Source organism: Cottoperca gobio, chromosome 19 (genome assembly GCF_900634415.1).
Source record: "Cottoperca gobio chromosome 19, fCotGob3.1, whole genome shotgun sequence".
Classification (NCBI taxonomy): Eukaryota; Metazoa; Chordata; class Actinopteri; order Perciformes; family Bovichtidae; genus Cottoperca; species Cottoperca gobio.
Window position 1 is genome coordinate 10042275 of NC_041373.1, and position 26382 is coordinate 10068656.

General features: G+C 42.7%; 1 protein-coding gene across 20 annotated transcripts in view; it reads right to left on the reverse strand.

Moving 5' to 3' along the window:
- nrxn1a (neurexin 1a) overlaps positions 1-26165 on the reverse strand; it is a 55202-nt gene extending 29037 nt beyond the window's left edge. For 4 of the 20 annotated variants that reach the window (XM_029457193.1, XM_029457187.1, XM_029457192.1 and 1 more), the window contains exons 1-9: positions 25810-26165; positions 23231-24630; positions 18540-18557; positions 17809-17838; positions 16749-16754; positions 5683-5984; positions 4478-4501; positions 2445-2606; positions 97-168 (exon numbers count right to left, since the gene is read on the reverse strand). In XM_029457193.1, the coding sequence (XP_029313053.1) occupies positions 97-168; positions 2445-2606; positions 4478-4501; positions 5683-5984; positions 16749-16754; positions 17809-17838; positions 18540-18557; positions 23231-23963 (1347 nt within the window). In that variant the 5' untranslated portion in view covers positions 23964-24630; positions 25810-26165. The remainder of the gene's footprint in view (positions 1-96; positions 169-2444; positions 2607-4477; positions 4502-5682; positions 5985-16748; positions 16755-17808; positions 17839-18539; positions 18558-23230; positions 24631-25809) is intronic. The other 16 variants (XM_029457184.1, XM_029457199.1, XM_029457201.1 and 13 more) reach the window with 9 other exon arrangements.
- Positions 26166-26382: the final 217 nt, after the last annotated feature.

Here is a 26382-nt window from a genome sequence, read left to right on the forward strand (position 1 = left end):
CTGACAGGAGGTTGTGATACAAAGTGATGTCTGTGTTTTATGTATAAGAGGATAATGTGTCTGGTTCAAGTTGTACATGATGTTTAAAGTACATACCTTCATCTTTGGGTCTCCCTGTTTAGCCAGTCTAGACAGCTCCAACCGTACATCATTGTTCTTGTACACCACCTGGAGGGGACGGGATTAAAGGGTAAAGAAGGACACATTAATTCACCTAAGGATTAAAGAAAACAGCTTTTTCTTCACTTCTGGTCAATAGATATAGCCTACAGTATATAAATATTGTGGCACAGAATTGGACTACTGTATTTGTTCTTTATTTAACCTTTGTAGCAAACAAAAAGAATAACCTTTTCAGAGGTCAAAAAGAAGAGAACACTGAAAAGATAAAGAAGGAACAAGGCACTTTATATATGACCAGAAATCCATTAATCTTTAACTCAGGAAACATATTTTTCATTCAAGTGTTTCGGTATTTTTTACATGAAAGTGACAACCTTAAGAGCAGCGAGCCACTCCAGCCTCATCTTTTGATAACTCCCATTTGTCCCCGCCACTTGAAGGATCGCCTTTATTCTTTCCCTCTTCTTCCCTTTTCTATTTCTCTCTTTCCCTGACACAGTACACTCTCTGACTGAGTAGCATGAGTGTAAAAAGAGCGTGCTTGTGCTGAGCATTTAGATGTCGAGAGAGACGAGCACACACAGGCTCTGCTTTATTAATCCACACCTCTTTCTATGACTTGTGAGCAACTCGGCAAATTTCTCCTCTGCATTGGCTTTTCACCTCTGTTTTTGTATGTCATGCGCTTTTGTGTCTGTGCGTAGGGCAATGAGGGCGATTCTGGAATACAAGTGCGGCAAGTGTGAAAAATGGTGTTAGCGTGTGGGCGTGTGCCTGCACCCGCATGAAATGCACAAAATTGTTACAGCCGTGATCGTTCATGCGTGTGATTCACTGCATACATCTTAGTTTGCTCACATGGATTATCATATCATCGTATTAAATATGTAAATGTGCCAGTGGAGGGTTCACTTTGACAGCGGCAGCCTCGTTTAAACGCCATCAGTCTTAATGAAGCAACACAGAGCGCATTCACCACTGATACAGATAGCTCTCTGTTTGGCACATCATCTGTCGGCTTGTTTGGTTGTTTGTTTATGCCTCTGTGTGAGTCTGTGTGAATGAAAGGAAGACTCAGACATGGTGTGTACATAATGCGTGTTAGGATGTATTTGGGAATGTTGTGTGTCAGGTGCTGTGTATGCATATGTATGTTTTTTTGTGCTTGACTATTTTTGTCTGTGTTTTTGTGGGTATATTTGTGCATTTCCACTCATATATGCGCATGTATACAACATGGTAAGATTGCATTTATGTGTACGTGCTAGTGCATTGGTGTGTTTTCATCAATTTGTCATGTGAGTTTTTGTTGATTGTGTGTTGTGGCCCATTTTAAGCACAGCGGATGGATGGAGCATCTCTGTGGCGTAGCTAATTAGCATGTTAGTGCTTAGTGCTGTATCTACTCCCTCAACGACACTCATCACTGATTCTCTCTGATGCTGGAGAGGGTGTTTGTGTGTGTGTCTGGGACTGTTTGTGTGAGTCTGCCAAATGGAAGCATTTCTGTGTGTGTGCGCTTTATAACATAATGTATGTGTATAATGTTTGCGTGATGCGTGGCAAAAAGGGAAGGAAGAAAGTTATTTTTTCTTAAAACCTGAGACTATGCATACATTTATGCAACATTAATGTATGAACTTGGCAATCATTTAATATTTTCATTTATCGTCTTTCAGAAGGATCTTATTATGAAAAATGATCATGTTGATATTAAATCAGTAGCCCATACAACCTAAATTAAGTCTAAATTAATAGTTCTGAGCAAATCATTGTGTTCTCTTGGATTGCCTTAGCAGAAAAAAATAAAAATAAAAATCTAAATCAGTCAAACAGTTTGGCTGAGAAGTGAGTTCTTCTTATCTTCCTATATTTAGTCATGGGACTACTGTTTTAAAATATATATATATATATTTCATTATATCTTTGGAAAAATATTGTTGTTCAATATGCCCAAAGACTAAATATAGTATGATAAGAAAATGGCTGTATCTCAGAAACTACAAAGAGCACAATCTAAATGATAAAAAGTTGAATAGCAAAGATAAACACACATATGCACAACAAAAAACAATGTTAGCGTTTTTCCTCATTTTTCTAAAATCCTGACTTTAACTATTGATATAACTGTTTTTTCATGTGGTCTAAAAATGTAAGATACTTGCCCAAAGTATTTCCATACCAGATTTCAAGACAACATTTTTCCTTATCACACTAAACATAGTCTGTTGGCACCAAATGGGTTAATGTCGTATCATATCAATAGTACGAGTATATCAAGCGTGTTACACACACATACATGAATCATGCATACATCCCACCTCTTTGAGACATCCCATGAAGTTATTGCTGACTGGAGAACCGGGCAGGTCAGCGGTGCTGGGGCTCCCTCCCACGTAGAAGAAGTCGTCAGAGCCCAGCATGGTGTAGTCCTCCTGGGTGTAGCCCGTGGTGGTCAGGATGCCGTCCACAGAGATCGTCACCTACACAACAAAGCACAGGGAAAGGACACGCTATATACTCACACCAAAGGCAGCGCTAGGCGCTAGCTAGGCGCTGACCAGCCAAATTAGCCCCCGTTACTCTGGTAACCAGTGTGTATGCATTGTGGTGGGGAGAAGGCCTGATTGGTTTGGGGAATTGGCTAGTTGTGCTGTTGGTGTGGATCAGTGGTTAAGTGTGTAGTGTAATTGAGTTGTGCTGCCTCTTGCCTCTGCCGGTACGTTAGAAATATGTTGCTAAATGACACTCTGCCTACAGTTAGTAATACACTCTGTAGCCTCATCTACAACTTGTGTTCTCTAACTGGATTCAGACGATGTTGTCCGCCTGCTTCTGCCTTTTTAAGTCTATTGCACAGAATGACAACTAGATCCTGTGTGTGATTCATAAAGATTCAGTGACACCCAAAGCTTCAGACTGTGACTCTTCACATCCAAACTTCAAAACCAGTCCGTCACTCTGTCCCTGCATTGTCCCTGCATTGTACTGACTTTAGCAAACCAACCAATATGTGCAGCGTTGCATTAAAAGGCTCGCCTCGTCTTCTATGTCAGCTAATTCAACCTTTACATTAAAAGTTTTCCTCGTTATGTCTCTGCACAGACTCAAGTAGGAGATACCAATGTACTTCCTAATATACTAACAACTAACAACTTTCCTTAATGCTCCACTTGAAGCGAACCTGACGCTGGTGTTATTATAATTTAACCAGCCTATTCTGCTGTATAATAGCCTGTATGGGGCTTTTAGCTTGCACTGGTTTCCAACCCTGTCACAGTTAGTGGTATGTTATCACCCTAATATTCTACAGTACATTACTGACCATGTTCAACTGCTCATAAAGGTTGAGAGCTTTTGACTTTCCCACTACAGTAAGTTCCCTCTCACACTATCATTGCCGGGCAAAGTTGCCCAGCCAGGCAGGTGTTAGTAAAGTCTCCGCAGGCTTCTTCGTGCTTTTGCAGTAGGTGTTAGTACTATTAACTTGTTAGTAGGTGTTAGTTGTTGCAATGCCGGCAGCCACAGTAGTGCTACTTGTATCAGGCCAAGCTGTGTTGGGCTACTGAGGTTAGGGTTCAATGCTGTTAGTAGTAGTTGTGATGATGTTATGTTGTTGTGCTGTTAGGGTGAGTTGTGATGATGTTGTTAGTTAGTTAGTTTGTGGTTTGGGGGGGTTTGTTAGATCAGCGAATCTGAATGATATGACACATGGACGAACATACGCATATTGATGTACACACACGGACAGGTGTTAAATGGATTACGGCTCATTCCACACGTACACATACGCACAAATACAACATGCAGCCTGTTCCTCTCTCTGCATGCAACCACAAAGAGGACACAGTAGATAAAAAAAACAAACAGAGGACATGATAAATCAGTAGCACCATGGAGAACATGCAGTGGCAGAGTGGAGGACAAAAAATCCAAAGAAGAAAAAGAAAAAGAAAAGAGGGGGAGGAGGGACCTCTCTATCCATTGTACGGACCAGTCAGAGAGGGGAAGGGTTTCTGAGTCACGGCATGCAGGAAGGGAGGGGCTCGCCATTTGCGTGCAGGTAAGGGATGAGCCAATCAGTACACGCCTACATGTCAGTCACAGAGTGATGGGGTGAAAAAAACAGTAGAGAAGGGGGGGGGGGGGGGGGGGGGTGGGAGGATTTAAAGAAAAAAAAGTGGTTGGCAAGGAGGGGGGACGGGGGCTTTTTAAGCGTAAAAGATTACCAACCGCATTTATCCTTTTATTGGTTTAGTTTTGAAGTCTATGGTTCAAAAGGAAATAGAGACGGGGCAAACCCAAACTAAGAAACAATTAGAATGATATCTACCGAACAATGGAGTTTGTTTACCATAGCGTGTCCAATGCCTGAGTGCTTTGTAGGAAAGGGGGAGAAAGGAAAGCAAAAAACTGTGAACAGAACAACTTCGGGAACAAAAAAAGGAAGGCTAGAAGACCTCTGGTGAGGTTAGTAGGTTGGTTGGAGTGGATTCGCTAGGAGAAGGGCACAGGTTAGGTTAGTAGAATGAATCATTCCATGGATGGTGGTTAGTTTCACTAGCAGGTTAGTAAAGTTAGTAGTTAAGTTAGTAGTACAAACAGGCAAACGGTAGAGGCAGGGCACAGGTGGGTTACAAGCACCTGAGTGGTAGTGACCCTCGATGTTTTCTAATTCACTCTCTCTCTCACTCACTCACATATTCACTCGTGTACACACACACACGCACACACACACACACACGCACACACACACACACACACACACACACACACACACACACACACACACACACACACACACAATTAAAAAAGCACTCACCTAGAGCTGAAAGCAGTGCTGGTCTGGTGGTTAACCCACTGTAAACTAAGACCAAAACCTCAGGTATTTTCTTCCTACCACAGCATCACTGCAGATGGACAACAGACCACTGACCGTAGCTTCTACATTGATTAGTTTCTTGCAGCAGACTTAAGTCTTTTCTGCTGCCCTTGAAACATCTGCAGCAGTCACTGTAGTTCACCAAAGTCAAACGCACACTGACACTATTCAACAGGGAATTATAAATGAATGTTGCACTAACAATCATTTTAATTCTTGATTAAACTGTTAATTATTTCTCAAAAAAACTCATTCATCGTCTATAAAATGTCAGAATATAGTCAAAAATGGCCATCACAGTTTGCCAGAGCTCAAGGTGATGTATTCAAAATGCTTGTCTGGTCCAATAGTCTAAATCCCAAAGATATTCAATTTACAATTATACAAAACAAGGAAAACAGGAAATCCTCACAATTGACAAGCACATGTTTGGCATTTATGCTTGATAATTGGTTCATCACAATAGTTGTATTTATTGTCCATTGATTGCTAATCATTTAATCACCAATTGAAATCCAAGCATGCTTCCATCCATTCGTTAATATACCATCTGTTTGTCCCTCCCCAAGACCCTTCAAGTCTTTCTTCTACAAGGCTTATCAATATCGCTACTAATCTTTTATCTCCTCTCTTGTTTGCTCGGTCGCTCACTCCTCCACCTCCTGTTGTCTGGTTACCTGTCTCAGGTTGCGGGTGACCTTGACGTCGTGCCAGGAGTTGTCGTTGAACTTGCCGTTGACGGGCTCCACCAAGGCCTCGAAGGCCCCGGAGCCAAGGTTGATGACAAGTGACACGGCCCCGTTCTTCAGTGCTAGGTTGACGTAGTCGGCTGACTTGCCGGTGTGCAGCATCAGGCCGTTGCGCTGCAGAGTCTTGAAGGAGAGCGTGATTTCATCGCTGCTAGACTGGATGGGGTTGGGCGACAAGTCGTAGCAGAAGAACTCGGAGCCCTTGAAGGTGGCAACATAATCCTCGCGAGCTGGAATAGAAAGGTGGAAGAGGAAGGAGGTAAGAGGGGGAAGAACAAAGTGTGGAGCCATTACACTCTTGTTGAACATTATCATAATGATTACAACAAATTCCAAGCTACATTGCTTCTTCCCACACTGCTCTTCACAATATGCTCAAAGATGATAAAATGGTGGGTGTTCATGAGAGCCAGCTGAGTAAAACAAAGCTCTGCCTGGTTAAATTTGATTTGAAATGTGCAGTACAAAACATATTGTTCAAGATCCCGAAAATGTTGTTATTGTCAAGCAAAGCCTCACTGATGCCAGCACTTGGAAGAAACACTTCCTTCCATACCTCTCATCGTACATGGAGTGGTGTGTAAACAAGCTTTGATCACTCATGTGGGTTGGAGATTAAACAGTGTGGATGTGAGAGAGACAGTCGTGAGTCTGTAGCGTTCCAAACTCGTTATGAAACCTGCCATCCTCTCTTTTGAGAGAACAGCTGTGCTGGCAGTCTGAAGTAATGTGGTCTTGTTTGACAACAAGGCTCATTTCGTGATGTTCGTCAAAAGCCAGAATGTGTCTGTCTGCGTATGTATGTGCAGGAAAGGTTAGAAAGGTTTTGAGAAGGATGAAGATGGAGAACAGCAGCCTGTAAGCAACATGGCGCGAAGCAGGCAGGATTGGCCAATTAGAATTCAGAATAACAAGCAGACAGCCAATGGCGACTTACCTTGCACACCCTTACTGACCCCCAAGGACACGAGACCAAGGTTTTGCAATCCATCATCCTTAAGCTCACACTCTCTTATCTACTCTCTCACACCTACTCACACAGTGCACAGCCAAAAACGCAAGCCAGCAGAGGAATAAATATGCACACCTACACACAGATCTGCGGAAAAATTATCATACTATTGTGTCGGCATACACAAGCAGGGGCGACATTATCTGTCTCCTTCACACCCATCCCCCCCAAAGCATCAACCTTCCTCCGCATCCGCTCTAGTGTTCTCCTCACCACCATCCCTGTACCTCTCACACCTCCCTTTAAGCTTCACGGCACCATTCCTCTCCGCTCATCTCGTTGGCCTCTTTTTCTCTGCTCTGTGAAGCCTCTGGCGTAACCACCAACTTGTAGTTCACGATAATGAGGAGAACAGAGGGGAAATTTAACACACACACTAGGTCAGGCTGGAGCAAGACAGACACTTGGTGAGGAACCGCTAGAGAGGAGGGAGTGGGGGGATTGCCACGTAATGAATAGACTGAAGTGTAATAGGTTATTAAGGTGGTTGAGAGGCAGAGAGAAGTGTGTTGAAATGGAATTGGCCGCACTTGAGTGAATATAACATGGAGAGAATAATGAGAAGGAAAAAGTGAGAATATATCACAATTCAAAGAGCAATCGTGGCAAATTGTCTTTCTTTGCTCCTGTTGCATAAAAAAACCCCAAAGTGTGAATGCCAATATACGGTATTAGTGAGAAACAACAAGTTGTATGCCAGCATGCATGTGAGTTCCCCCTAGTGAGTGCGATTTCTTCCCTCCCAGCATGTTAATTAAGAGTGCGTCTGTATGTGTGTATGTGTGAGTGTGTGCGCGTGCCTCAAAAGAGAAAAGAAAGTGTGTGCAAATTGTGTTAAAGCACATGAATGTGTGCGGACAAGTATAGGCTTTTTATGTGTGTATATAATTTGCGGGGGTGTGGGTGGGTGCTGGTCTCTGTAAATATTGGTGTATTGCTGTCAGAAAAGCTATTACCAACTCAGGGCCTCGGGCAAGTCTTTACTGAGAGGAGCGAGAGCGAGGAGGGGGAGGGAGACACACACACACACACACACACACACACACACACACACACAGACAGAAAGAAAAGCTACAAATGCTAACACAATCACACAATCCCACTGACACACACAAGTAGACACAGAGACAAATGTAAATGAGGTTGCGGAGTGAGGGTGGGGGAGCCAAGTTGTTCACAATGAGAACACACGCAGCCGTCCAGCAGCATTCTCGCGGTTATTTACAGCGGTGCCATTAGGTTTCAGTGTGGCGCGCCACTATTTTGTTGCTAATTTACAGACATGTCATTAGACCAGACAGGAGCACATAAAGCATCTGCATCGATGTGAAAGCTCTGGTCCGCAACAACAATGGGCGCACACGCACATAAATCAGGCAGGAAAATACATATTGGATGACACAAACACAATGAAGAACATGTGTCATGCATGCATGTATTCAGTGTATACACACATAACTAAAACACACACGCACACAGAAACACTCTCAAGTGGGCAGGTTGGAGTGGATCTGTTGTAGCTCAGATTAATGGAGTGAGTCAGTATTAGCTCAGAGTAAACAGTGAGACAGACACTGACATACACACCACATGTCACACTTCATCCTGTGGAGAGCACTGTCGATCAACGCAGGGAAACAGGAGGATGAAGGAATACAGAGAAAAGAAAAGAGAGCAGAGGAAAATAATAGAAATCTCTTAAGCTAAAATTTCCTTTGGATATTTTTAAGTACTATTATCTTATGTTTTATGCAACTCATGTTCTTTCTATTAGTTGTTTAACTAATGTTTTTTTTGTTGGCTGGCTGTGCGGTCGTATGGTTAAGTCTGACTGTAAAAGAAATCCATTGCTCCCCAGATTCTATTGCACAAGAGCCCTTGATCCTAATGTGATTATAAAGTTAGTAAGTAAAGGAAGGTAAAAATGATTCTCTCCAGCTATTTATTATCTGATTTTCTTCATTATTTCTTGTTATTGCTTGAGTGTTGGTTATTTTTTAACCGTATTTGTTTGTATGCCGGTCGCATGGTTGTATGTAAAGTCTGACCGGAATGATTAGTCAAATTATTGATTGGTATTTCGACAGAAGATTAATTGACAAGAGCCTAAAGAATCAATGAATTGATTAAGTAAAAATGCCAGTAATTTGCTCAGCTCAAGCATCTGAATTATGAGCATTTGCTGCCTTTCTCTGTTTTGTATCATCGTAAAACTGAATATTTTAGGATGTTGGACCGTTAGTTGGACAAAACAACACATCTTAAGATGTAATTTGGGGTTCTGGGAAATTCAGATGGGCCTTTTGTTCTCTCTTTTCTGACATTTTATAGACTTAACAATTAATCGAGCAATTGAAAGAAACGATTAACAGTTTAAGTGATACTGATTATAATCTTTAGCTGCTGCCTTATCTGGCTGAAAATGTTTTGGTTTTTTTCAGCTCTCCCTTGAAAAAAACGATCTTGATCTCACTGAGACTATCTGATTGAATTAAGTTACTAAAGGAAAGGACAAGAAAGAGAGGAGAGCAGGAATAAGGGAAGAGAGGGAAGTAAGAAGGGGTGTACGGAATACCCAGGAAAATGTACAAGGAACTAGTATGGAGCCTATAGTGGGAAGAAGGATTTAAAGATGGAGGATGATTGGCATTTGACTTTGAAGGCTGTCATTAAACTACTTCTCTAATTAATAAAGCAGCCTGTGGGGAAGCATGAGGGAGAGAGAGAGAGATCTGATGGTTGCAGCTACTTGGACCAGCTGCAACTGTGCCGCCCCTCCACCGATCACACACACATCACTAGGATTACTCTGTGTGTTTGTGTGCATATGGTGAGTGTGAGTGTGTGTGTCTAATATAGCTTTGTCTCTTCTCATGTGTCTCCTCAACATTTCACACACTAATTTATCATTTCCATGGCAACCCTGTGTTAGAGGTGCTACAGCAAATATGAATGTGTCCGTGCATGTGTGTTTCAGGCGGAGAGAGAGGGGAAGAGTGATGGAGAAGGGGGGCGAGAGAGAGAAAGAGTGATTGAGTGAACAGTACATTATCATGGACAGCTGTACTGAATCAAAATGGCGGATGGAGGCTGGGAGCACATCAGGGGAGCCTACATTATACAGCACCTGATAGAGGGAGCAGGGTGGAAAAGATGCAGGGTAGAGAGAAAGGGCAAGATGCATGGGGGGGATTTGAAAGAAGCAGAAATAAATAAGGGGAGACGGAGATACTCATTGAGATGGGCAACAGAATATGGAAGAGAAAGAGGTAGAGGGGTAAAAAGAGAGACAAGGAAAGGGAGTGGCAGAGAGCGAGGGATGGATGGCTAGAGAGCACGAAAGAGAGAAAAATGCTGGTGTATCTAAATCCTAGTGTAGCAAGCCTCAATCATGGCAGCCCTGTCATTCTGGAGATAGCACACTGCAATTCCACTGCACCTCGTTTTTAGCCCACCATGCAGTTCTGCTATCAGCTCCTCTCAGACTCTTCACACACGCAAATGCACACACACACACACACACACACACACACACACACACACACACACACACACACACACACACACACACACACACACACACACACACAGCATAAACTCAAACATCCTGCATGAAGGCATCCCTCCTTAATAACAGACAGGTGGATTAACTACGCACTCATACAGTATACAGATAGATGACCAGTGTAGGAAATGTATGCAAATGTATGCTAACATATGCATAGACTCTATATTAAGTTAAAGTGTGAAAATCCATATGGCCAAGTTCACTAAAGGCTATGACTGCTGTTTCCATCTCTATTCAGTGATATACAGCAACTGGCTTTGAAACCAATTGGGCTATCACATCACAGCCAAGGGAGCAATACTGTAGAGGAGGATATTACTGTCAGGACACAAGTGACGGATTGGCTGTCTGCAGCATTGAGCTCTTATTGCTTGTTTTGTTGTTGTTGTTGTCGTTAAATTGAAGGCATTCATTTCCAACACGAGAAATAAAGTTTAAAAACACAGGTTTGTCAATTATTTTCATGATCTATTAATCTGCAGGTTTCTTTCTTGGTTAATTGATTAATTGTTCTATCTATAAAACAGTAAAGTGTCAAAATGCCCTCCTTAAAGTCAATAATTGTCTAAAATAAAATAATTGTCAATACAAAGCAATTGTACAAGCAGCAATTGTAAAGAGTCCAATGTGATCAAAACCCAAATATATTCAATTTACAGTGATACGTCATATGGAGCATTTTTGTGTAGTAAATACAAAATACATTAAAAGTTCAAATTGTTTTTCATCAGATATGATCTTTTCTGCGTGAATTTAGTTGAGACACAAATAGATCATAACTTAATAATATCTTATATTGTTAATTCCTTTGAATTTAATTTAAAGAAAAAAAACAGCACACTTCCTGCCATTATGCTCAATCTTTCATTTCTTGTCCCTTCTTGTTTCTGTTATCTTTCCTCATCGCTCTCTGTCTGCAGCTTGAATTTGGCCTTCTCTCTGGTACCCAGGGAAACCGGCTTGTTTCCATGACAATGTCTGCAGGCAGAACAGTGTATTTGTCTTAAGCTGGATAAGATCAGTCAGTTTCATCCGTGTTAGAAACACACACACACACACACATCATTTCACATATACACAGAGAAAACCATAGAGCGCTGAAAAGCGCACACACTGAGAAAATGTGCATACAGGCAGTTAAATTTACCCACACAGACAAATAACGATGCTCAGATTTCATGCATGTAAATCCACACACATACTGCACTGCCAGACAAATGCGCACAGGCCTACTGAAACCCCTTACAGCAGGTTGTTAACAAATAACAGTAGCATAAAGACCTCTTTTCATAAAGGTAATGTAATGGGTTTTTAATGAATACTGTGGCTATTTCAGTTGTTGTAGTTATTCCAGACAAGCACCACAAATTAATGAGTGTTTGTGTGTGCAACGCCTGTGAGTGCAAGTGTGTCTATTCTCGTTCATGTGTTTGTTCTTGTTTTGGCAAACAGCAAAGAAATGAACTTCAAATGCCAGATGGGGTACTGAAGTGAATCGCCAATTGGGCCACTACCCTCAGCACCCACACAGACACAACGGAAAGTGCCGGAACAGGTAGATAATTGGAACACTTGCCTGTTTCTATCTCTTTCTTTCTAAAAAGGGAGTGTGTGTGTGTGTGTGTGTGTGTGTGTGTGTGTGTGTGTACACAAGATATCTGCATCACTCATGAATACCACGCTGGCTGATGCGAGACTGTGTCAAGTCGGGGAGCCCAAGGAGAAATGCAGCGCCCCTGCTGAGAAACGCTGCAGTCTTATCTCCCTTCCTGTCTCCCTCTGTGTCTCCGACCTTCTCTTTCCACCTCTCTTTCCCCACTTTCTGAATGCACCTATCTTTTCTCACCATCACTTTTCTACACTCCTTTACCCTATCCTGCCCACCCCTCCTCCCGCCCTCCCTTACACAGTTGCAGCCAGCCTCCGCTCTATCTTCTCCCTTCATCCTCCGTAAACAGGGAGTCCGTTTGATGTCTTTATTTTTAGGCGTTAACAGTGTGCATTGGCTTTGTGTTCTTCCTATTAGGGTTGCGGTGAATGTGAGAATATGTTAATGCTTACTTTCTAACAGGATGGTAATTGCATACAATTACCAGTAAATGTATACATTTACTAGTGGGATTGCTTTACATTCCCCATGGTGAGTTCTGTAACTGTGCATCTCCCTGATAATGTGGGGGTAGAGCTCTGTATGTGGTGCTGAGACTTTCATTACAAGAGCTCCATGGGTGTTAAGCATTAATGAGTGTTGTAGTACAGAACTGTAATGGGTGTTAGTAGCAGAGAGTAGATGCAGAATTAGGCCCATTAAATGGAAAGGCTATATCTAGACAAATTGTGCATTTTGCAATAAAAACTTTGTTGCAATTGCTTTTTATCACTGCTGATGGCCAGAGGGGGCACAACTTAGTTTTAACAGTTTTTTTTAAATCACAGCTCAAGATGTGGCCATCAGCAGCCAAATTCATGCCAGTCAGTCGGGCAGGCAGCCAATCACCAGACACTTGCCTCTTAACACCAAGCGGTTCTCGCTCACCTCGAGTTGAGTGCTGCTCACTTGCCCATCTTGCTAAATTATGTAAGCATTACAACTACAGTGGATAATGTGTGTCTCACAAACATATTTTATTGACAAATATATAGAATATTACAGTATGTACTTAAAGGCTAAAATCACTGTGCAGATTTTAGAAGCTGGTTTAGAATTCTGGCAAGTGCAAAATAAATATTTTGGAAATTTCTCTGAATAATTAAATGCCTATCTGCCATGTGGACTAACTTTATTTTGTTGTATTGCTTTTTCTATGAAACTGCACTATTTCAGCTGCACACAGTCCCAGTGCTTGTATGTCTGTTTGTGCATGTGCCTGTTTTCACTCAAGCCTAAAATCAAATTGCCTTTGTAGATTATTAAAGTTGTGGTTTTGTAAATTGAATTGAATGTTAAAAGGGTACTGTTTCTACAATACAATGGAAAGAATCTCTTGAAAAAAGACAGATTTTTCTAATCCACATGGACAGTTGATTCAATATATCTACAGGCACAAACATAACCCAACGTCCTGCATTACTTTCTACTTGACTTGAAGTCTACTTGACTTAGTTACGAGTAGTTATCAGTCTAATAATCTGTTGACTATTAATCGTTTAGTCTATAAATGTCAGAATATAGTAAAACATGCCCATCAGAAGTTTCCAGAGCCCAAGGTGACGTCTACAAATTACAAACAATGGACCAAAGATCAAAAAGTATTTGATTTACAATGGTATTAGAGATTCAATGATTTGTCAATCTGTCAACAGTCAATAGTCAATGAACAGAAAATTAATTGGCACTATTTTGATTATAGAAATAAACAATATATATGTTAGGATTTGATTTTTACCTTTGTCCTTCATGAAAGATGAAAGATCAACTTGGGCTGTGGGAAATTTGAACTAAACACAAAATTTTGACATTTATTAAACAAAACAATGAAATGATTGAGAGAGGAAACATTCAGCAGATAAATAGATGATGGAAATAATCATTAATTGCAGCCCTAAATGATATCAAATTTAAAAAGCAGGAAGTCTTCACAGTTGAGAAGCGGGTATCAGTGAATGTTTGGCATTTTTGCTGAAAAAGACAATTCTATAATTAATCATTTATGAAAATTGTAGTTGACTGAAAATTGACTAGTTTAATAATCAACAAATTATTTCAGCACTACATCCTAAAAACACCTGAAAGAAATACGCTGATGAATGATATAATAATCATAATCATAATAATTTAAATAACAAAAAGATGTTATTGATGCAATTTAGTTTCAGCGCCTGTATTTATGAATAAATAGTCGTTGGGCGATGTATTATTAGGACTGTTAGATCATGATGAGTAAGAGGTAGGAGACATGCTGTACTTTGCTGGTAGAGATTGGTTCCTCTTGTCTTGGCGTCTGCTACCACTCCCAGCCCCACATATGGTTGAGTCAGCACGGAGCCTATCCTCTACGTGTGTGTTTGTGTAAGTGTGTGTGTGTGTGTTTTTGTGAGAAATGCACGCACATGTGTATGTCCGGGAGAAAACGAAATGCGGGGTGAAGGGACAAAAAACAAAAGAGGCAATTTTAGGAGAAATCCAAAGAGTGTGACACTGACCATGTGCGTGTGCGTGTGTTTGTGTGTGTAGCCGAGTGTGCGTCCATCTGTGTGTTTTTGTCATAAGACAATGTGTTAAAATGAGCCACTTTGATTGCCGACGCTTTGTGAGTCACAAGTGATGACTCACAATCCACCTCCCCTGAACATACACTCATGCACTCACACAAAACACGCATACAAACAAACATACGGACACACACGCACCTTGTTCTCCGTCCTGCCTTCATCCACTGACCGTGAAGAATATGTGCAGGCAGCCTTACTCATGCATATTTACACTGAACACACACTCGCTCACCTACTCAGCGGGCACTCTCTAAAGGTTATTTTGCGTGAGTGTGTGTGTGAATGGCTGTTTGTCCGTCCGTTCACGTAAGCGCATGTGTAAAGGTCACTTCAAGCGAGGCTGACCAATTGTCTATGCCATGCACAGATTGTTGGATTGATATCCAGAACACTTGGACATGCAGAAAAACAACTGATATTAACCGTACAACCCGCCTCAAGTCTAAAAATAAATAATTGAATAGCATAAACGAGCATCGCTGCCAATTACGTCCGAGAGCCACTCCTCAATCTTATTCAGAACCTACAATCACTCCTTCATCCAGGACCCTTCACAGTCTATTCTTGGCCAGACAGAGAGAAGAGAAAGGGCAAAATCTGCTACTTGGCTTTAAGCACATTTTCCATCCAGATTATTGCTGCTCAATACTTTTCAAAAAAAGAAAAGAAATCCATTTCCCCCTCTTCCTTTGGTTGCTCGATACTTATGAAAATCCAATTTGGCTCCCTCTTTTCTTTCTTCCCTCCACAATTCGGGCATTTTCACCCACTCAAAGTGATTAGTGATCTGTGGGTATCGTTTCCAGGGAGAATGATAGCTGTGTTTTATGGAGGAGGGGAAAGGTCCAGGGCTCCCCATCAGGGCTGATGTCCCTTGCAGAATGACTGTGCTGGGAGGGCAGACAGGAGCACCGCTGTCCCTTTGCAGATACAGGCAGTTGCTCTACATCACAGGAGAGAAGACGACTCACTTTATCTCTCGCTCGCTTCCTCTTTCCCTCTCTACTCCCTCTATCATTCATTCCTTTAGCTCTTCTCTCACAGACAGGCACAGTCGCCTTTTCTCAATTTCCTTAGCACACACACAAGCAGACACACATGCTATATATCTTTCTAAGGCACCCCTCCCCCACCCAATCTGCCCCCTCAAAGAAACTAATTTCAGCTTTGCGGGCTCCTCAAAAAGCCTCTTTACGCTGAGCTAACCTAAGCTAGGCTTCGTCTTTGCCATTTGACAGCCTTTACTCCTCAGTATGCAAAGCAAAAACACACTCGCACAAACACACACAGCTTTTTCATGTTTCTGAAGCAGACAGTTTTTTTTTTTAAAGATAAAAGAAAGAAATCTGCCACAGTTCTACATTCAGCCTATCACAATCCAAACATCCGTAATAGTGAGGGCATCCACTATGCACAAATACACTGAATACATTGTGTATTAATGCTGGAAACATATGTTAATACATGTCAGTCCTTAAGTAGGTGATTTAAAATGCTGAGCATAAGCCAGATGAAGCAATTAAATGTTCACTGCCACCTGGATGATTCATGCCAGACATTCTAAATGCAGAAACTTCAGCAGCTTACTTAGCAATCAAAACATAACAAGACTGCTCAGAAAGAAATATACTTGTCAGAATAGAGATGTCTCAGTGTGATAGATGAATTAAGGCATAATTTTTGATCTATTCAAGATATTTCTATCCACCAGCTTGGATGAAGATTTCATTAAATAGGAATAGCACATTTCAGCAAATACATGGCGGCCCTGTCACAATGGGAGACAGCCACCATCAGGTCCTCTCTCATCCAATCAAAGAGCACAATAGACGTAGATCAGCCTGTCACAGTCAGGCCTGTCTTTAAGTGGGTCAATCAGTGTATTCATCAGTGTCATGCAGAGCCGACCAATCCAGCAGCACCTACCTTCACAGATTTTCAAATGCACCGTAGGCTGGAGCTCCACTTCTTTCGCACGCACGTTTTAGTATGAGCACGCTTGCACAGACATGCATCAACAGCTTACCTTACCAAAAATGAAACATTCCAATTCAAAGGCAACCGAAAATGAGAACTTGAAGCCAAACCGCTCTAAAGGTCTGCATTATCATACATACAAGAGCCTGTCAATACATTCAACTTCAACACCACCCACACAGCCGATAAGACATAGATGTAAAAAAAATCAGGGGATGGGGGTACCTTTTCCTAAAATCACATAGGGTGGGGTCCCAAACAGTGAGAAAGAGGGCAGGAAGGAAAAAGGAGAAAGAGGGGAAGAAGAGAGAGGTGGCACTGTAAGTGTGTTTATCAGTGAACAATTTTCAAAAGCTAGAACAGTGGCACTTTTGGGGGGACTGTGATAAACACTGAAAAACACTGGAACAACTTGGGGGTTGAGGTATAACAGCATTGCTTTTATACACAGGGACATCTGTTCAGAATCACATGTGCTCGCCAATGTATGAGCAGGAGCCCATGTGAGGACAAGTGATGGCAGAGCGAGACATGCTGGAAGCCGATAAAAAGCCATGAATGAATGAATGTGGAGTGTTCCTGTGAAAACTACCACAGTCATTGATTCAAACCATGATGTAAAAGCACACATATGTATACATCATGCACCCACACACACACTAAAACACTCCCATCCTATCAGTCAAACTCTTACATACAGATGAGAGAAAATGAAATGAGGTGGAAGAGTAAAGACCAATTCAAACCATCCATGGTAGTCAGTCGATCAGTCGGCCATTAGCTCCATTTCCATGACCTGGAGCCTTGCCAAGTCTAACCCAGCAAAGCGCCGTCAAGCCGCAGCCGTCTAAAGCCGCAGCCGTCTAAAGCCTCCCAATGCCCCCTCCCACATCAGCAGCCATGATTATATTTTATATCCCAGCAGAAGTTTCTCTCAGGCTCATCACTGTCTTCAAAAATCAAACCAAAAATATAATTTTTAAGACCATATTTCATCTATTATTATGTAATTGCTCCACTTGCAAATGCCCTAGTCATCCATTTCAGTTTAAATTAAAACTGAAATTCTTGATGAGACCAAATGGGACCGTTTTAAAAGGAAGAAATCTCAATTACAAAAAAAGAAAACTGACCTTAGTTCAGTGCCTAGAGAGACAACTTCCTCCCGCGTCAGGTGGTGATGGAGTGGGGGAGGGATACAGGGAGTTGTGAGTGTGGGGGTGAGGAGGTAGGGGGTGATGGTATAGCAGAGGACAACAGGAAGTGAGGTAAGAGGATGCCATACCTTGGTCGCCAATCATCAAGTGTGCCAGACCTTAAAGGAAGACAAGAGCACAGTCAGCACAGCAAAGGATCATGGGGCGTGAAGTGTGTGTGTGTGTGTGTTTGTGCAGATATGTGTTTTGGTGATACAGGAGTTTGTCAATGACATACTGGTGAAGGCTAGGGTTCTCTGTGTAAAAGTGTGCGAGAGTCCTCTAAATTATTCAAAATGTCTAAAAAAAAGTCTTGCTTTGAAGACACTTACTCATCCTAGGCTGCGATCCTACGCACAAACAGGTACCTCCACAGACGTCTGCACACAGCCGGTCGTATACAGTACAGTATTTGTGTGTGCCTACAGTATGTAACCTTGAGGCAAGAGCCTCTTCAAATTAATGCACATGGGATGTGGAACTTACCAGATGTCAGCATCCAACCCCTACATACCCACAAAGACCAACATACATTTACGCTGGCTACCTTGATCTGTATTTCCACAATAGAAGATTGAAAGAGAACATGAAGGCCAAAGACTGGCATGAAAAAGATATAAAAGGGACAGAGAAATGGTGAATATAAGATGATGATAGAGCTAAAGAAATGTGTATTTAAGAATAAATCGAAGAACAGGAAAAAGAGGGAATCAGATAGAGAAGCCAAGAAAGAGATGTTTGAATAAAGAGCAGGAAGAGAAACTTAAAAATAGACAGACAGATAGACAGAGAAAGACAGATAGATAGATGTGCAACCTACCTGGCTTGTAGCTGGGCTCTGGAAAGGTGTAGCGGCCGGGCGAGGAGAGAGAGAGACAGACATTCATTAACATGCATGCTAAGCCCTTGGGTTACCATGGCTACTTACTGTACATGCACACCCGTCCAGGGTTACCGTGGTAACATACATGCAAAGTCCACACAAACGTCACAATGGATACCATGCTGCACTGGTAGCCAAAACTGAGGTTTGTCTATATATAAATATGCAAACAGCACAACCTCTTTGTAGGACTCCACATGTGAACATATAAGGGCACACATACATACCCACCCACATTTGTAGAAACAAAGGGTGGAGAGGGTGTGGGCGAAAATATACTTTCCTACCTGTATGTTTGGATTCAAGAGCCGTTTACCCCAGAACTTACCTTGCAGCAGCTTCCTCTCCCCAGAGCCCCCCGACAGATAGCATGCAATACACACACACACACACACACACACACACACACACACACACACACACACACACACACACACACACACCCTCTCTCTCACTCTCTCTGTAGTTCACTCACACAGACACACATACACTAACATTGAATATGACAGTAATAATGTTGTGAAATAGCAGGAAAATATAAAATATGTAGGGATGGATTAGCAGTGCAGGAAGACGAGGGGCATGCATGGTTCAATAATTGGACAGAGTGTGTGTGTGTGTGTGTGTGTGTGTGTGTGCGTGTGTGTGTGTGTGCGTGTGCATTCTGAGCTGTGTGCTCATCTGAGTGTTTCCGTGCCTCTGCCCTTGTGCTAGTAGCATGGCAGAAACAGGTGGACCCATTAGCATGCTAACAGCAATTTGCCCTCAAGGACAATGCAAGCCAGGCCAGTCCTAACAAGCAAGGTTCTCTCTGCCTTCACTGGAGGGCAGAATAGCTTAGATAGTGATTACATGTATGCATAGGCCCACACTATCTGCACTATATGTCTTTCAGGGGAGAAACATGCTTGCAGTATATATTTTAATACTTTGCAAAGCTTGTCACAAATCTGCAAAAATATGAGAGTTAATTAAAGTGGATCATTAGGAAACCTTGGAGATATTGTGTAATTGTAAACGTGTACAGAAACAGTCATATTATTTATTTGTGGCTTTAAACACGGTCCTAAGGATCCATTTTTTCTTCTAGCAGAACATACTCATTCTGGATTAAAGATTCATAACAGACTTTTTTCCTCTAATTTTTCGAGGGTTAAAATTTCATCTCAAAGATTTATTGTGCAACTTCAGTGAAGTTGCTGGGTTCAAAATAACAAAATAATTTCAAGGTACCATATAGGAGATAAATCTTTATACCAACTCTTCCTGACTCTTTCCTAAAAGCCAGCTATGTTTCACCATGTACAATCAATTAAATCACAAAACCTTAGATGCCTTTAATATAATGTATTTTTATCTTCATTCAAAAAGGGATTTTGACCTGAGCTTTTATTCCCTACTTCCTTTGCCATCCACTTAATTTCTTTCAGGTACAACCTTTGAATTCTCTTCCCAAGAGTGCTTTAGTGCACATGAAGAGACATTTCTTTTGACATACTATGAGTTGGTATGAGTTACTCACTGGTAGTGATATTGATGCATGAATATTAGCTCAGCCTGTTTATTTCTGTCTGAAAGCTGCGTGTTCACTGGAATAGTGAAATTATATGATGAAGTATGAAGTAACCTTTTAAAACCAGCCATTAAGCTACTTTCAATTTCCGCCATCATCTAAACCCTGCAGCAGTTTCTACCTAAACTGAGAATCTGAGAAGCCAGTGCAGCCAATGCTGGTAATGCTGTATGATTTCACATTACAGCAAATTACTACAACGGAATACAGTACTGCTCACCCTGTGTACATCCATCCATCTAAGCACAACTCCTTAGTGGAAACATTTTATGAGACTACTATTACTAACACTGGCTACTATTACCAAGAGAAAAAAAAACATATTTTAGCACCTTTTCTGCACAGAAACACTTTGCATCACTTAAAATGTGAGTCCATCCCTTGAAATATAAAACAGCCCCTTAAAAGGTATAAGTAGCCTCTTGTTGAGCAACAAAGTGCCAGTCCAAAGCAGGTATTGTATCTAGTGAGAGCCCTTATATAAAATGTCTGCACCTCCCATTAAGCCTGTAGAGCTACATTGCTGTTAGGTACCTCGGTGGTGATGTGACTAATGGTGGTGCTGGAGTCTGCATATTGTATGACTGTGTTTCTCCAGGTGTTTGCATGTTTGTGTTACATGTGTTTGTGCAGGTTTGTGTCAGTGCTGTTTGTGTCTCCCAATGTGGTTTAACCAGCAGCGAAAAAACAGCAGACTGGATTAGACTGGCTTGGATTACATGTAATTCTCAGCGCAGCACCGAGTTTCTGCAGAGCTGATCATAGCTTCACCTGTCACCACATGAATGTATAGACGCAGCACCGAGTTTCTTTTTGTTTTAATTTTCGCTGATTCTGTCAAGGATTTAGATGTATCAGTTGATGGTCAACTGTATAAAATTACCCAAAACAATTCAGTCACTATTTCTGAGGTCTTCAAATTGTTGTTTTGTCTGACCAACAGTCGCAGAGTTGTTCAATTTATGCTGATACTAAGCAGAATAATCAATTATTTGTTTAGTCAGAAAAATGTCAGAAAATGTCGATCCCAGTTCCTTCCAAGTCCAAGGTGATGTCTTTAAATGTCTTGTTTTCTCAGTCCCCAGCACAAAGATATATTTAGTATAATGTGATATAAAATCTCCATTTTGAGGCTTAAAACTGCATTTTCTGATCATGAAATTGAATTGGTTAGTTGCTTATCAAAATAGTTGACAGTAAAAATTATTTTTATGATCTGCAGATTATTTTCCACAGCCCAAAACTCAAAGATATTCAGGTTACTATCATATATAATATGACAAAGAAAAGCCTCAAACTTACACATTTGAGAAGCTGGAACAAACAAATGTTTGGCATATTTCCTTGAAAAAGTAATACAGTAAGTAAATCATTGCAGTTCTGCTTCAATCATTAATTATTTCTCTGTCAATTTCAGCACTAGCTAGGATAACGAACCAGCTTCCTTCCCCACCTGCTGGGGAAATTAAGACCAGTGGTCAAGGCAGCCATTATAGCCTTGAGGATGCCTGTCATACAAAAACATACAAACACACACACTCTCCACCACACACAGGTGTCAGACATGATGCATGTAGTCTCTACGAGCTGAGGCAGCTGTAGGCAGCAAGTAGCTGAGGAATAGGGGTAGAGAGCAAGGACGGAAAAACACTCCTGGCATGAGGTCTCCCTATTAGTCCTATCTCCATGGTAACCTAAGCCATCTCACTGCCCACTAAATGCTAGGGTGTGATACGGTGGGTGGCTAAAGGGAGGTGTGATGCTGACAGTGGTGCTAGGTGGAGTGTGAGGTCAGCTTGGTGACAAACGGTGGCACATGTACAGCCAGATGAATTTGTGTCATTAAAATATCAATCGCTGAGGCAAAGCTGAAAGGTATCTTTGGAGTCGAAATGAAAAAAAAATAGGAGTTGAGAGCGTTATTGATTAAGAATGCAGATTTGCTCTTGAATGAACTGAAGCAAATCTGATGACACACACAACTAAGCAGAGGGAAATGAAAGCATTTGCAGTACTGGCCATAACAAGGTAGCTGAGTTCATTAAGCAGCTGTTTCGTTTTGGTAATGGCCATCATTACAGTGCCCTGTATAATGGCACTTGTATTGACCAAAGGCTTGTTTGACATTGTTAAGAGAGGGCATTCTTGTAGAGTCGAGATATTAAATTATTTGGGAAACAGCATTTTTCTTTTGCCTCTTCCACATAAAAGTTTTATTTTATATCAAGCTGTTTATTGTGACAGTTCTTTATATTTATAAAGTACTACTGACAGGACACTATTTCCTCTTTGATAATGCATAAGAACACATACTATACACACTCACATATACACAAACAGAGCATCTTTACAGGCTGAAATCTGTTCAAATGAATGGCAGGTGATAGATTGTAAACACTTAATTTCAGCTCCCTATGTATTGTACCTGTGAAGGCCAGCTAGAATCAATGCAAATCCATTAACCCAAGCAGCCAGGTGTCAGCCATGTAACGACCACCGATTTCCAGCCTCTTAGTCTAGTTCCAATTAAAGTCTCTCAACACAAGCCAACGACCACATCCATAGTGGATCTACATGGTTATTGTGTTTTGCCAAACACACCAACTGAGCCCATCAAGACTTTAACGCTGCCAGCCAGGTAACGGTTTCCAGCGAGTTTCAGGAATTGGCTTCAAATCTCCAGACACTCGAGCTTGATGGTCTGACTGCAGCAGCTGTTCTCAAGCGCTCAGCTCCTGCTTAACTAAACTGACTACACTTGTTGTGAAGGAGCTTAATTCTGGAGGTACATACTAAATTTGCAGCCATAAAAAATCAATATCAAACATAACATTGTGAAGGCTACTGGTCCATACGCACCAATTGAAGGCAGCTGTGAAGGTGTGAATGAAAAATAGATATCTACACTGAAGGACCTGACCTCCAGCCTGGAGTTGGAGGTATAATTTTGGAGATATCGATCCACAAAAGAAACTGTGTATGCATGTGTGTATTCAAGTGTATGTATGTAAAGGATGAGATGTAAATGAAAGGTCAGCATGGTTCTATGCCTTACCTTCGCTGCAGTCGTTGCCTTGGTAACCGGTGTTGGAACAGTCGCAGATGGCCTGGTCGTTGACCAGGCTGCACACCCCTCCGTTCTGGCACTGGTGATCCGGCCCACAGCCAGCTGTTACTGTGACACCCTCTGAGCTGTCCAACGTCGCCAGTGTGCCGTTGACGCTCACCGCCGTGATCCAGCCACGGAAGGCGGGGTGTTCCCGTACCGAAGGGGATGTGAGGCGCAAAGGCGAAGAGTGGAGCTCTGGCGTCACCCCGCCTATGTAGGTGTGGCTGAATACTGTCATGTCTCTTCTCTTGCTCTTCACTTCCGCCCAACCCTCCAGTCGCCCGTCCACCTCCAACGAGGTGTTCCTCCAGTCCCGCTTGACACGCACTGCGTGCCAGTGTCCATCACTCACCGCCACACCTGATTGAAGCTCTGCGGGCTCAGCACAGAAGATGGAAAAGCGCAGGCGGAGGTGGCCGTGGAGAAGCAGCAGCTCCAGGAAGTCGCAGAAACCCTCGTCATCCAGGTAGAGCAGCAGGCCCTCCTGGCTGTGAGTCCGCAGGCTGAAGCTCAGCACACTCTCGCAGCAGGCGTTCCACACTGGGAACCTCCCCCACTGGCTGGACACGCCTCCAAACTCCAGTACTTCCCCTTGGGCCTGGCCCCCCACGCTGCACAGGCACAGCCCCAGGAAGAGCAGGGGGGCTGCCGCCCAAACACACACCGCCATCACACTCATACACACACTCGCTCTCTCACACTCACACACACACTGGAGGAGATAGAGGCTAGAGCTGGGGTGTTCCCTCTAGCCTACAGCTCATGGTGACAACTGCAGGGCACTTCGCGGAACACTTTCTATGTGTCTCAGGTGCACCCTGCTTTCTTGGCAGTGCTCTTCACAACTCGAAGCTCCTATACAATGCAGCCCCAGCACGGGAGGTAGTCAAACAGCAGCTCCCTCCGTCCTTTGAGCACACTAGGGGAATCTTCTTCTTCCTTGGCCTGGTGTTTGTGTCTTCTTTGATATGTTCAATGTCTTCTCTCCATTCAGTCTTTCATTCTTCACTTCTAACATATGAGATTCCAGCTGTGTGTATTTGTGTGTACATCTGTGTGAGTGTTAAATAAGTGACGGAAGGGATGTGAACTCCATCTTTGTGCCCTAGATAGGGCCTTATCCCCCATGAAGGCAACTCCCCACAGAGTATGAGTGTGTGAGTGTGGGTGTGTGGCTCACACATTGGTAATGGAGAGAAATGACACCGTCATAGCAGAATTGTCTCCCCCTCCTCTCTGTCTTAGTAGGGCAAGAATAAAAGTGTGTGTGGGCAAATATGTGTGTGAGTGTGTGTGAGTGAGGTATGTGCGTCTTTCACTGCCACGTCATCACTCTCTCCAGCGACCTACAGAGAGAACAGAGACGGCACAATCAACCAGGGTCACACACACACACACACGTAAACACACATGCACAAATACTCTCTCACACACACAAAATCCGAGACTGCTATTATTCTCATATTACCCTCTCCTGCATTTTTTGCTCACACACATACACACACACACACACACACACACACACACACACACACACACACACACACATACACACACACCACATTGTCACATTACACATTTAACAGGCCCAAATCAAAACGGTTTAAGAACTTACTGAACATACACAATAAAACCAAGATTTTGTATTTCCACACAGCCCATACATCAGTGATTTGAGCAAAACACATACAGTGCAGGCACGCGCGCGCACACACATACAGACATACACAAACAGCACCTCCTCAGTACAGCTCCCATCATGCCGCAGGAGATTTTTATAAGGTGGCATACCTGCGACTTCCTTTAACATCATGAAGAATGTTTTTAATCACTTCTGAGACTTGACAATATTCTGAACGAGACAGCTTGAACAACAACATTTGTTTTTTTAATTTGTTTTTATTGTTAAGGAATTAATAACGGTGAGTGGTGGCCACCTCGTGCCACCGTCAATGATTCTGTTCACAAAGAGCGGGAGCAGAACCGCGCGCGCTGCGGCGGATGACTCAAACCGCCTCGCTTTATCGAATGAACGGCTTCGGAGCTCATTTCTAACAACTGAACACATTCACACACAACATAACAAACATTGGCAGCAATTGTACACACACACACACACACACACACACACACACACACAATAGGCTACACATCGTTTATTCTCTATAGTTCAACATTTGAAAGGCGAAAAGCGTCGACATCACAGTTATTGATAGACGGGGTGAATGAATGCGGTTGAAATATCGATTCTCGATTTGCGGCCATACCTCTTCTCCATTTTTTCTCCTACGCGCCCGCTTCTTGACTACACCGGGGGTTCAGTCACATCACCTGCGCCCTAGCACTTAACTACAGCTCAGCTAACCGGTAACACGGTAATTACTTTTTTTTTTTACGCTAGCTGTTTTAATTGACATCACAACCTGTAACGGTAATGTGACAACCTCGCCCCGGTTAATGAAAAACATCGCGACAGCGGTTTTCCTCTATGCAGGCACATATCTAGGTTAGAAAAACCGACCTACCTCACGCACATCTTGTGGTTCCGTGGCAACAGTGCGGCGCGCGACCCATCGATTTCCCTTTCCATTTGAGGAGAATTTCAAAGACGCGAGAGAGGGCAGAGCACCCGCGCGCCTGGTGGTAGATAGAGCCGGTCTACCGAACAGGGACAAAATTATCACAGGCTCGCCTCCAGGCGACAAGGTGCTATTGCTCTCCCCCTCGCTCTCTCTCTCTCTCTCTCTCTCTCTCTCTCTCTCTCTCTCTCTCTCTAGCTCTCCTTCCTTCTCTCGCGCGCTCTCTCTCTGTGTCTGACTCAATGTCTCTCTCTCTCTTCTCTCTCGTCCTCTTGAGGAGGAAAAGGTGCAGTCTGATGCTCTTCGCGAGACTCGGCAGAGGGAAAGTCACGTGGTCGCGAGAGAGAGCGAGAGAGAAAGAGTGTGTATGTGTGTGAGAGAGAATGAGGTAGAGGGGATGGGCGGGGCTGTGCGCTGCTGCAGCACCTTGGACAGCGCGCACTTATCGCCCGCACGAAACAGAAACGCAATTACCGGAGGAAGAAAATAAGGCAAGAACTGGGGTAGATCCGAATGATT